General features: G+C 33.5%; 3 protein-coding genes and 1 long non-coding RNA gene across 6 annotated transcripts; 2 read left to right on the top strand and 2 right to left on the bottom strand.

Annotated features, from left to right (window-relative positions):
* Nucleotides 1-283: 283 nt before the first annotated feature.
* LOC106350161 lies at nucleotides 284-1,060 on the bottom strand. Its single transcript, XM_013790085.2, has one exon. It carries the CDS (start codon nucleotides 1,058-1,060, stop codon nucleotides 284-286), a length of 777 nt encoding a protein of 258 aa, XP_013645539.2.
* A 1,652-nt stretch (nucleotides 1,061-2,712) lies between these two features.
* On the top strand, nucleotides 2,713-5,312 carry LOC106351670 (high affinity nitrate transporter 2.6-like). Its single transcript, XM_013791439.3, has 2 exons — nucleotides 2,713-4,207; nucleotides 4,311-5,312. Exons 1-2 carry the CDS (start codon nucleotides 3,380-3,382, stop codon nucleotides 5,097-5,099), a joined length of 1,617 nt encoding a protein of 538 aa, XP_013646893.2. The 5' UTR covers nucleotides 2,713-3,379; the 3' UTR covers nucleotides 5,100-5,312.
* An 891-nt stretch (nucleotides 5,313-6,203) lies between these two features.
* LOC125575739 (uncharacterized protein At2g29880-like) lies at nucleotides 6,204-7,383 on the top strand. Its single transcript, XM_048734797.1, has 2 exons — nucleotides 6,204-7,099; nucleotides 7,192-7,383. Exons 1-2 carry the CDS (start codon nucleotides 6,749-6,751, stop codon nucleotides 7,381-7,383), a joined length of 543 nt encoding a protein of 180 aa, XP_048590754.1. The 5' UTR covers nucleotides 6,204-6,748.
* Nucleotides 7,341-11,026, bottom strand: LOC106351669. 3 transcript variants are annotated; one of them, XR_001271354.3, is made up of 5 exons: nucleotides 10,572-11,025; nucleotides 10,416-10,503; nucleotides 10,250-10,331; nucleotides 9,368-9,428; nucleotides 7,341-7,764 (listed from the first exon to the last, which is right to left on the bottom strand). It is a non-coding gene; the product is annotated as an uncharacterized LOC106351669 (long non-coding RNA). The 3 variants fall into 3 exon arrangements; XR_001271355.3 differs by having other exon boundaries at nucleotides 7,341-7,755; nucleotides 10,416-11,026; XR_001271353.3 differs by having other exon boundaries at nucleotides 10,416-11,025.
* Nucleotides 11,027-12,649: the final 1,623 nt, after the last annotated feature.

Here is a 12,649-nt window from a genome sequence, read left to right on the forward strand (position 1 = left end):
GTGGGTTGGGACGTCTTATGCTCTCTTTATTTTCTTCTTAACGTCTTTATATTGCATTTGATAGCAACAAAGTAAGAAACTTCATATTTGAAGCTCGAGATCATAAGAGAATACCTATAGTCATTAGCATATGAGTGATTTTTAAATAGTACTCCTTTGTACCATTTTTTTTTTTTTTTTTGAATGAATGTTAAATTTTATTCACCAAAAAAGCCTTTTTACATCCTGTGTAATCCTCTTTAAAAACTAAGATCAAACTTTAAAAATATTTCTAACATTCTATTTAAAGTCTTGTTTGAAACCAAAATTGAAGAGCAGTCTCTAAACCTCTCCTCTTCCTTGTACTCATCAAACTCAACTTGTTTCTAATCCCCTTCTCAGTAAGCTTTTGTAGCATGGCAATAGGTAAAGGTTTCTCCCCATGCCTGATACGATTTCTCTCCCTCCAAATAGCATAGATAGCAGCCTGGAAAGCATATCTAATGCAGAACATTCCCTTTTTATCCAAACTTCCACTTGTAACTATCCTCACCAATAAAGACCAGTTGATGGAATAAGTACCCAGCAATATACCCTTTGCGAGATACTCCCATAGCTGTGAAGCATAAGAGCATTCGAAAAACAGATGATTGCGAGTCTCTATAGCAGCCTTACATAGCACACATGCAGTATCAACTCCTTGGCTCCATTTCATAATCCTATCCATTGTGGATAGTCTATCCTTCATAGCCAGCCAGGTTATAAATGCAAATTTGGGAGTTGCTTTAGTAAACCAAACTCTCTGAGACCAGTCACACTGCACGTTAGGCTCCCTTATCATCATCCAGGTTTCATTAGTTGAGAAAGCCCCTCTGAATCCCGACCTCCGTTTCCAATTACTGACATCATCTCTCTCACCCTGAATATTACTTCTCACCGAATCAAGTATCCTTTCAACTTCTTGAAGAATATCTGATCTGTGGCGCCTTCTTCTACGCAAATTCATGATCGCTTCCTCGAGAGTAGCCTCCTTTCTTATACCCAAATCTATGATGCCTCTCTCATCCAAAAGATCAAACATCACACCTCTATCCGACCAGCAATCATACCAGAATGAGATATGTCTTCCATTCCCAATCTCCTTTGTACCATTTTAAGTGATTGTTAAGGTCTTTTTACTTATATTAAGAAAATACAAACTTCGATACAATTTATTTTGGTTACATAAAAAAATTATTAAATGAAATTAGTACAACTAATAAAAAAATTCAGTATTTTGCAATTGGTCACAAAATTTAAATAGTATTAAATTCTATCTAGAATAATGAAAATACCAATTATTTTGAGACCAAAAATTTTTTTCTATACACCACTTAAAGTGATACGGAGAGAGTATATTATCATTAGCGATTTGTCTAGAATTTTATTATTTATTAATAATGAAACGCGAAAGTTATCAATAGTTCATGAGTTTTTGATAAGTTATTATATACGACTTGTGAAAATATATTTTTTCATTTAGTTTTCAAAACGAAATCAATTTGGTGACTCGACCACATGGGATAATAAATAAACGAAAAACCGAAATCAATATTTAAAAGTTTTGCAACGAGCCGTACGCGGTCTGATGGCCTTTAGTTAACGTCAAAGTGTCAAACATTTGTATCTACATCAACGATTGAGAACTACGTGTAGATTAAAGATTAATATAAAATAAAATATATATTACTATAATCAGCTGGAAAACCTCCATGCAGTAGAGGCAGACTACTCAACACAGTTGTACGTTAGTTACGCACACACAAAATGGACGCTAAGCCGGCGGTGAAAATGACACGTTATATAAAAACGTATTTGTTATTTGCATAGCGGTGCCGGTGCGTTACGGTTATTATATGGGGTATCGTTCAAATGTATCGATTGCAGTTGCGGTTGCATGAATCTGCGGTAACGGATGGGTGTGATTTCAAGTTTTATTAAATGTTTCGTTTGATTGGTTTAACGTTTAAAAATTGTTGTATTTATAGAATATTTTTGACTGGTTTACCCACAGATGCAAAAATCAATTAATAAAAAATTATTTAATAGACAAAAAATTTAATTATAAAAGTGAGAATTTTAAAACCTAATAATTAAATTATAAATAATAAATATAAAATAGTAAATAATAAATAATTTACTTGTCTGCAGGCACAAACTGTCGCACTGTTGAGATCAGATGCGGCTTGGAGAGTGGATTCAACAGTCGCTGGACTGGGATGGACAATCTCAACACACGAAAAATCACGGGAGTACATGGGACTGGAACTACAAGTGTTCTCGCCTCTAATGGGAGAAGCTATAGTGTTGCGGGCAGGACTGAAAAAGTGCAGGGAGATGAGATTCTATCAGGTTAAATGTGAATCAGATTCCAAAATGCTAATCAATAGCATCAAGAATGGTAATGCATTACCAGAGCTATACAGTGTCGTGGCAGATATTCTCTGCATTGCGAATGAATTTGATTCAATTTCTTTTGCTTGGATTTCGAGAGAAAATAACAGAGCAGCAGATGTGCTTGCGAAACAGAGTTTTGAGTGTATTTGGAGGGGGTTTAGCTCCCACCTAACTTCTTATTATCTAATGAATGGAAGTTGTGTTTCAAAAAAAAAATAATAATAAATATAAAAATTATTTATAAATCATAGTATTATAATAAATATAAAAATTATATACATAAAATGATAGTATATATATATACATATTAGTATTTATAAAAACTTATTATATTTGTTTATTTTTATATTTACATAATGTTTACAAAAAGAATTAAAAAATTTACGCTCTCACAACGGTCCGCAACCGCAAACGCTATATCGAGAATCAGCTATTAATTTTGAGGTTTGAAGCGGTGTAAAGCTGTTTGTAGCGGTTTGTATGATTTTTATAAAACGCCGACAACCGCTATTAATCGCAAAAGCTATGTTTGCATGTGGTAGGGGAAGAAAACCAGTCAGTTCTGAGTTTTTTTTTGGTAAAATAATGTTCTGATTTTAGAGATGAATATGGTACAAGTAATTAATGAAAGGTACTAAGATAACTACATAAACAATTTATAGTGAACGTGGCACGTAATTTGCAATATGCATACGTGAACTACTTCCGAAGCCACGAAAACTAAACATAAGTTCTGATCAATAATAATAATAAAACTAATTATTCAAATCCACCTAACCATACCCACCATGTCCATACGAGATCTCCAATACTCCAACTCCTCTATAAATTGCTATGAAATATCTCTTTTCCAACTTACACCCAAAACAAGAAAAAACAACGAAGGCAACAAAGAAGAAAACACAACCCTCTTCTGGCTAGACTCTTTCTTTAATTTCTCCCATTTTCTTTGAACAAAAGATCAATGGCCCCCAATGAAGACGGCTCTATCGGGAGCTCCTTGCATGGAGTCAGGGCAAGGGAACAAGTCTTCTCCTTATCCGTTGAAGATGGCCCTTCGTCTCAAGCCATCCGATCAGATGATCCCACGGCTAAGTTCGCCATCCCGGTTGACTCAGAACACAGAGCAAAAGTGTTCAAACCACTCTCCTTCGCCAAACCACACATGCGAGCCTTCCATTTAGGATGGATCTCTTTCTTCACTTGCTTCATCTCCACCTTCGCGGCCGCACCTCTAGTCCCCGTAATCCGCGACAACCTCGACCTGAATAAAACTGATATAGGAAACGCCGGAGTCGCGTCCGTCTCTGGCGCCATTTTCTCAAGACTCGCTATGGGTGCCGTATGTGACCTTCTAGGGGCACGTTACGGCACAGCTTTCTCTCTTCTGCTCTCGGCTCCAGCTGTTTTCTTCATGTCTTTCGTATCTGATGCGGGAAGCTACTTAGCCGTGCGCTTCATGATTGGTTTTTGCTTAGCGACATTCGTGTCATGCCAGTACTGGACTAGCGTTATGTTTAATGGAAAAATTATCGGACTCGTTAACGGATGTGCCGGAGGTTGGGGAGATATGGGAGGAGGCGTGACTCAGCTACTCATGCCAATGGTGTACCACGTCATCAAACTCACCGGAGCCACTCCTTTCACGGCGTGGAGGTTCGCCTTCTTCATCCCCGGATTTCTTCAGATCATTATGGGCATTCTGGTCCTCACTCTCGGCCAAGATCTCCCTGATGGTAACCTCAGTACCCTCCAAAAGAGTGGTCAAGTTTCCAAAGACAAATTCTCCAAGGTAATTAAATATTATATTATAAATATCAATATCTAAAGATAAAATAACAAGTATATGCGATCTTCATCATATTTTTTCCTTCTTGTTATGTATTATTTTATAGGTATTCTGGTTCGCTGTGAAGAACTATAGAACATGGATCTTATTCGTTCTTTACGGATTCTCTATGGGAGTTGAATTAACCATCAACAATGTTATCTCTGAATACTTCTACGATAGGTTTCACCTAACGCTTCACACAGCCGGTATAATAGCAGCCAGCTTTGGTATGGCAAACTTCTTCGCCCGTCCCTTCGGGGGCTACGCCTCAGATGTAGCTGCACGCCTCTTTGGCATGAGGGGACGGCTATGGACCTTGTGGATCTTACAAACCGTTGGAGCTCTGTTCTGCATCTGGCTCGGTCGTGCTAGTTCACTCCCTATAGCTATCTTAGCCATGATGCTCTTTTCCATCGGCACACAAGCCGCTTGTGGAGCCCTCTTCGGTGTGGCACCATTTGTTTCCCGACGTTCTCTTGGGCTTATCTCAGGACTAACTGGCGCTGGAGGAAATTTTGGGTCAGGAGTTACTCAACTTCTTTTCTTCTCCTCGTCAAGGTTTAGTACAGCTGAAGGACTTTCATTGATGGGTGTTATGGCGGTTGTGTGTACTCTTCCGGTTGCATTTATACATTTCCCGCAGTGGGGAAGCATGTTCTTGAGGCCATCGCAACACGAAGAAAGATCTAAGGAGGAACATTATTATGGAGGGGAATGGACAAAGGAAGAGAAGAGCTTAGGACTACACGAGGGAAGTATCAAATTCGCTGAAAACAGCCGGTCAGAGAGAGGCCGGAAGGCTATGTTGGCTGATATTCCAACACCGGTGACTGGAACTCCAGCTCATGTCTAGTGAAAGATAAACACAATAAAATCTTTTTCCACATATAAATAATCCTTAAAGATAGCTTTTTTTTAAAGATAGCTTTATGTTTTCTTGTTTTATGTTTCCTCTTATGAGAGATGTGCCGAGTAAGATCCTGGCTTGATAAGTGAGGTTCAGTGAGCCCGGTGCTCGTGATGTAAAATGTTGTTCTATATGAATGGCTTCTCCATCAGTTTTCTCTATGTTTATTGGGCCATGTCTTTAAAGTCTTAGAAAATTAAACTATTGATTCAAGGATCAAGTACTGAAAATGAAGGAGTGTTTTAAGACGCAACTAGTCATAACTTAAAAGTCTACATGAAGAAACCTTTCTTCCTTGGAGAGACGTCATGCGGGCGATTATTAAGACCAAAGAAGAAGCAATTGACTTGAGTTCTCTTTACTATTCAGAAGCAAATCGAGTCAAACGAATTTAGAAAGAGTAAGAAGAAACTTAACTAGTATCACGTGAAGATCGCAGAGTGGAAAACTAAAGTTTTATGAAAGTTATCAAAATCAGAACAAAGATGTGCTAAAATATCGGAATTGGGTTGGATTTCTGAAGAAAAATGTAGATCTACTGAAGGCGCTAGAAGCTTGCCTTTTTTTTCCAGGTCAAATACTAATCTATACTATTAAAGCAGAATCCCTACTAGGATTCTGCCATCGAGTTTTCAAGTTATTTACAAGAAACTGTCACTACCTTTTTTTGCTTTTTTTTTTAAAAACGTCACCATTAATTACAACCAATCCTAATTTACTTTCTGCAAAACAATTAAAGCATATTTAATATACTTTCCTCCTTCTCTCGATTATTTCCAAACTAATTACCTGCAAAAATTCAAACCAGTTACATTCAGCCATTACTATAGAAAAATACAAACAACAATACAAAACAATAAGGTGGGGGTATTGGATTTAGAAATTTGATAGAATTAGAAGGAATTATAGTTTCCATTAAATTCCACTGTTATTCAATTATTGATTTCATAAATTCTTTTAAATTCTTGTGTTATTGGATTAAGCATTTGTAATCATTTTTTTAGTTACTTTAAATTCTGTTGTTATTCAATATTTGATAGATTTTGTAGTAATGTTATTTGATAAGAATTTAATGGAAAATTTCCATCAAAATACAAAGAACCAATTCTTTGCTTTTGTGGGGAGATTTGTTATGCTCGTGTGAAAACACAATAATAACATCTCTCTGTACTTTCATTTGTCAAAAAGTACGTTAAAATCTCAACAAACCATTTTTAAAAAACGTTTTTTTTATTTATCATACTCAACCATATAGCAACGAATCCCTATAAAATAGTTCTTATCTTTTTCTTAAAAAAACAAAACCTAGATCACTTCTCTTATATATACATCACTGCGTATCCAGTCATTCTCAAAGTAAAAAAAATCATCAAGAAAAAGTATAGTTTTCCCAAAAGTTAAACTACTAGTTTTTGTTTCTGTTATCATTACTTCATGGCGTTTTTTCCAGTAGTCTCCAATAGTTTTTGTCTATCATGAGTTTTTATTTCTGTATTTTATATGTTTATAATCACTTACGTGTGTATATATCATATAATCTGATTTTATATGAATGTGAAAGATGACTAATAAAAGTATATTATTTCTGTATTAGGATGGAAACTGGAGAACCGTCACTACCAAAAAAAGCTAGAGCTGGATATCTGCAATGGACATCTCAAGAGAGTCAATTGTTGATGCGCCTTCTAGTTGATGGTATCAGGCGGGGATGGCGTGATTCAAATGGCTCCATGACCAAAACAACAGTCGAGGCGAAGATATTACCGGTTCTAAACAAACAGCTTCGATGCAATAAGAGTTACAAGCATTACACAAATCGAATGAAATCTTTGAGAAAAGAATATAATGGTTATGCTGAGCTTTTGCGATGTAGCTCTGGTTTTGGCTGGGACCCTATCACAAAACGATTCACAGCTCCAGATGAAGTATGGAAAGAATATTTTAAGGTAATTTTTGTAACTCCTCTTCAAAGTTTTATTAACTTTTTAAATTTTTCTTTTTAAAAAAGTTTCACTTTGATATTTCATATTTTCACCAGGGACATCCAAACTCTGAAAATATGCGGGACAACACTTTTGAAGATTTTGAAGACTTACAAATCATTTTTGAAAGTGCTACAGCAAGGGGAAACAACTCATTTGGACTCGGTGATGATGCAAATGCTGAAGCTTTTGAAGTTGAGAATGATTTTCAAGAAAAAGAAGATGAGATTCATACAGAGAATGTCTAACCATTATTAATATTTATCTTTTATACATTTTAGGTAAATTCTATCTAGTTGATTGTGGCTTTGCAAATCGAGTCAATTTTTTGGCTCCATTTCGTGGTGTTCGATACCATCTACAAGAATGGACTGGCCAAGGACGTGATCCTAGCACTGCATCCGAATTATTCAATCTTCGTCATGCTAGTTTGAGAAATGTGATCGAAAGGATATTTGGAATGTTTAAATCGAGGTTTGCGATCTTTAAATCTGCACCTCCTTTTTCTTACAAAAAACAAGCTGGATTAGTATTAGCATGTGCAGCGTTGCATAACTTCCTTCGTAAAGAATGCCGATCAGATGTTGCTGAATTTCCTGCTGAAGAAGACACTCAACAATCTGCAACGACTACGAATCAAGTTGTTCAAGAGCCTTTAGGAACACAAGAGCAAGATAGAGAAAATGCAAATACTTGGAGAAAGACTATAGCAGAAGATATGTGGAGAGATGCTACGAGTTAAGATGATCCATAGATTTTATTTATTAGTTTTATGATTTTATAATAAAATTGCTACACTCAATAAAATATTGTAGTACTTATTATTATTTTTCTTTCAGTTTTAATATTAATAAATATTTTATTCGTGAAATTTTTAAAATATACATTTCAACAGTTTTAGTATTCTATCAAATTTATGTATACTCCTTTAAAATCCATCATAAAAAGAATTGGATGAATGCATTAAAATCTCATCAATTCTTTTAAAATACTGCAGAAGCTTTTACTTATGAATTCATTCAAATTCAATTACATTCCTGGATCCAATACCAAGGTTCCAATTTCTAAATCACCACAAATATCACACCAGTCGAAACTCATCTAATCTACAAAACAATTACATATTACGTACAAGCATTAATATTTTTGTGTCGATTTTTTCAGACCAACTACATTCAATAATTCAAACCGTTAGTTTCAGGCATTATTTGAAAACATACAGACTATACACCCTAAAAAATACAGTTGATACCCTAAATCACTACAGTCTAACTTTGAGCAGCACAGCCACTAAACCTTAACATACCTACAAACCATAAGTTTTAAGAAAGAGTTGTTATATGAAAAATTCAATTATATAATCTATACTATTTAGTAAAATAAATTCGTGGAGATTTTATATTAGTGTAATGTGAAAAATTAACACTATAAATTTTCACTTAAAAATGCTTTCCTATATAACTTACTATAATATATATATATATATATATTATATTTTCTGATATTTACTGCTTACTATTTTAAAAATCATTTTGATATTATTAAAATCTTTAACAATCTATATAACAACTTTTAGAAATAAAAATTAAGTTGCGATTCTCCTAAAATATAGTAACCAAATTTTGAGTTATCATTAAATTAGCCATAATATTAGGCATATCACATATGCCATATTCACTAACCAAAATCAGTGCATAATAAATAATTTTAACAATATATATAAGATTCTCCTAAAATATGGCAACCAAATTAAAGAAAATCATCAAAGCCAACAATAAATTTAGGCATATGGCATATTCTTGATTCAGCTGGCCACGATTTCCACATTTTTCACGGCTTAAATTGAAAACACTCACAATACCTCATTCTTAATATAAATATAGAGCATGCTCCCATCGACAAGGTCACAAACCACAGACCTCACGAAAGAACTTATGGCTTCTATTATGAAATTTTCGGCTATTAAGGATTTGAAGCCTTGGAAAACAACATGGGCAGTGCATGTTAAGGTCTTACACACATGGAAACAACAAACAGGCGACACCATGGAGATCATCTTAGCAGATGAGAATGTAAGATTTATATTTGACTTATATTTTGACCTGTTTGTCTAAAGTAATAAAAGTCGCACCATTTTCGAATTCATGTTTCATGTTCGTTCTAACCAATTTCATTCCTATTTTTAACATGGAAAAGGGTCGAAAAATCACTGCAACATGCAAAATGACTTACATTGAGAAAAGGCTACTTCCGGTTGGTGCATGGTGAAACATCCAGGACTTTAACCTGACTCCTGCAAGAGGATAACATCGATCAACAGATCATGCATACAAGATGGTGTTTTCTCAAACCACAGCCATTAATCGGTCCAATACATTAATGACGATTTGTATCTTTGTTTTGATGACTTACAGACAGTTTTATCTGAACCGCTTGATGAAATTTTCTTAGTAGGTGAATATATAATTCTTTTGACATTTAACTTTATATTAGAAAGGTAAAAATACTAATCTATTATAATATTTTCTTGGTTGTTCAGATGTGCTAGGACATGTTTTGGATTGTCAATTCAATTTACCGGTGGCAAGGAAAGAAAGAAACTTGAGTTCACCCTTCGTGGCATCAAGTAAGGATTCGTATAATTCAATTTGTATATATTTAGTAAGTTTGTTATTTTAAGATTTGTTATTGATTATTGATATGTTGATAGTGATGTTCGGTTACCATGTTGCCTATGGTGTAACTTGGCCGAGCTTCTCTACTCTTCTTTCAAAGAAGAAGATGGAATGGTGGTTTGTTGTTAAGCTGGGCTAAAATTGTAAGGTTTAGAGGTGACAATTTCATCTACACATTTTTTTATACTATCTATATTTATCAAAATTTGACTAACGTTAACTGAACCTGTTATATAATTTCAGGACAACTTCAAATCTCTAACGCATTTGACGCTTCTCAAGTGTTGATCAATCCGGCAATACCACAAGTAGATGAATTTAAAAATACGTGAATTCTAATGCTATGTTATGTTCTCGAAGCGTCTCTATTTTTTGTGTAAAAAGTTAATGTAATATGTAGTTTTGTAAATTACAGGTACAGTGGGGATACATCACTTACAATGATTCAAGGTAATGAGGTTATGCCAATGGAAAACAACAACCAGCTGGAGTTCAGCGTGATAAGTGATTGACTTTCCCCACTAAAAACATTCAAGAAATTCAAGCATCAAGTCAGGTAATGGCTTTAAAAATCGTGCCTGAAAAATTGATAATATAATGGTAACCTCCTATATGTTTCAGAGTATAGTATCATGAATCAAAATCGTGCATCAAAATACTTTTCATGTTCAACCAGATCGTCCTCTTGGTCTTCTGCATGTACCGAACTGAAAAACTAAAAATATTAGGAGAAAAAGGAGACAAATCGAAATCAACAGTACCTCAGATTGTAATGGCTGGCAAACAGATTTCAATCTCTTGCTTCGAGATCGTTATTGTTTTGTAGGATATGAAATTTTGACCCATCGCACCTCTGTTTCTCCCTTGAATGGAATCGTCGGGAGAGTTCCAGAAAAAAATATCAAGAGAATTTTTTTAAAAAAAGGTTTACATTTTGTTATTTTTTGTTTAAACGGAATGGTTACAAAGTCAAATATTAGTTTATTGGACCGTAATACATGCAAACCCAACTTTAACCCACGAGGCTCATTTGTGTAGAATATATTTTTGTATTTTCCACTATCAATTAAAAAACTCAGTTCTGTTAAAAGATTATAGGTTAGATTTAAGAATTTAACAAAGTATTATAACTACAATTACTAATAAAAAAACAAATTACATAACAATTACTAAGAATAAAATTTTGTAAATTATGAGTACAAATAAGTATATTATAAACCATAAAAAATCAAAAAAAAATTGTTAATTGATTAAATTATTTTATATTAATTGCATAATCTTATAATAAAAAAATTGACAGAAATTTTAAAACGAAACAAATCCCGCGCTTTGAAAGCGCGGGTCAAAATCTAGTATGCTTTTAATAGGAAAACGAAAAATTATGTGTATTCTTATTTAATTTGGCACTAGTGGGCGGGCTACACGTTTGTGGCCGCTTAAATGTGATTTGTAACTTTTAGAATTACAGTTTTATGATGCAATATTTGTGATCTTTTAAACATTCTTTACTTTTCAGTTTAGTAGTAAAAGGGAAGGAGTTTTAAAAAATCTACTTATACTTGTTGGACATATTCATTAACTATTTGTTATTTTTTGATATTTCCATTATTTTCTCTAACTATACCATAGTCTAAATAATTTATTCTTTATTATGCTGAGATTTGTCCTTATTATTCTGAGATTTTGTATGCCTTTTTTATCAACCTGAGAGTTTAGTATGTTTGGTCGGTTTATATGCCTTTCACCAACTGGAATATTTACCATTTTTTCCAAAAAAAAAATATTTACCGCGTTTTGCCTTTTTATTTATTTTTAAAATACCACAAGAAAAAGGCTAACCAAATAAATTTACTTTATAAACTGAAATATGTGTTCGTATTACAATCTATACGTGCAAATTAACACGTTCGACTAACATATGATTCTGGTTAAATCACAATCACGATATTTTGTGTATGTTGCCGCGATGAGCAATAATTTCGTATTTCATCAGTTTCATTTGTAACAAATATTATAATTTGCTTCCTCAGAATAAAATTTTCTCACTAACATTAAAAATAATAATAATTTGAACTATAAATACATGTAAAATCTGTACGTCAACATATAAATCTTTTGGGCATGTGAATTTGAGGATGTAGCTGGTTCCAGTTTCAAAAATTATTAGTCGACGATAGGTGAGACTTGAGATTACTTGGTTTATCGGTCCGACTTCTGGTAATCATTTTAAATATATAGTAATAGAAAAGAAAAAAATAATTATTATAAAATATTGTTATTTAATATAAGTTTAAGAACTATATTATAAACTCTACAAATCTGTACTATTAAATTAGCCAAAAATACGTAAATTAATCTCAGGTCTCACCAATTTAACAAATGTAATTATTATAAATGCACACAAATAATAATGAGAAATACAATAAGCATGGCCATAGAATCTTCGGGTTGGTACAGATCGGTTCATTTCGAGTTTGAGTCCTTCAGATTCTAGACATTTGGACTTAATTAGGTATTTGAAATTCTAATGTTTGGGTTAAGGTTGGTCTTTTTTTATAGATTTATATCCATAATTCAAATACCTATAAAATATCTGTAATTTTGAATACATAATAGGTCTGGATCAGTTCGAATATTTAAGACTCGAAAAAGATTTAAAATATCCAAAAAACTTAAAATTACTCGAAAACCCAAAAAATACCTGACAGAAAAACATACCCGAAAACTCAAACGAATACCCAAAAATATTTCATATCATACAGTTCGTAATATAATAATGTACAACAATCACAAAATATTATTTCCTATCAAAATTTATATATAATCCAAAATAATCTGC

The sequence above is a fragment of the Brassica napus genome, chromosome A6, assembly GCF_020379485.1.
Source record: "Brassica napus cultivar Da-Ae chromosome A6, Da-Ae, whole genome shotgun sequence".
NCBI lineage: Eukaryota > Viridiplantae > Streptophyta > Magnoliopsida > Brassicales > Brassicaceae > Brassica > Brassica napus.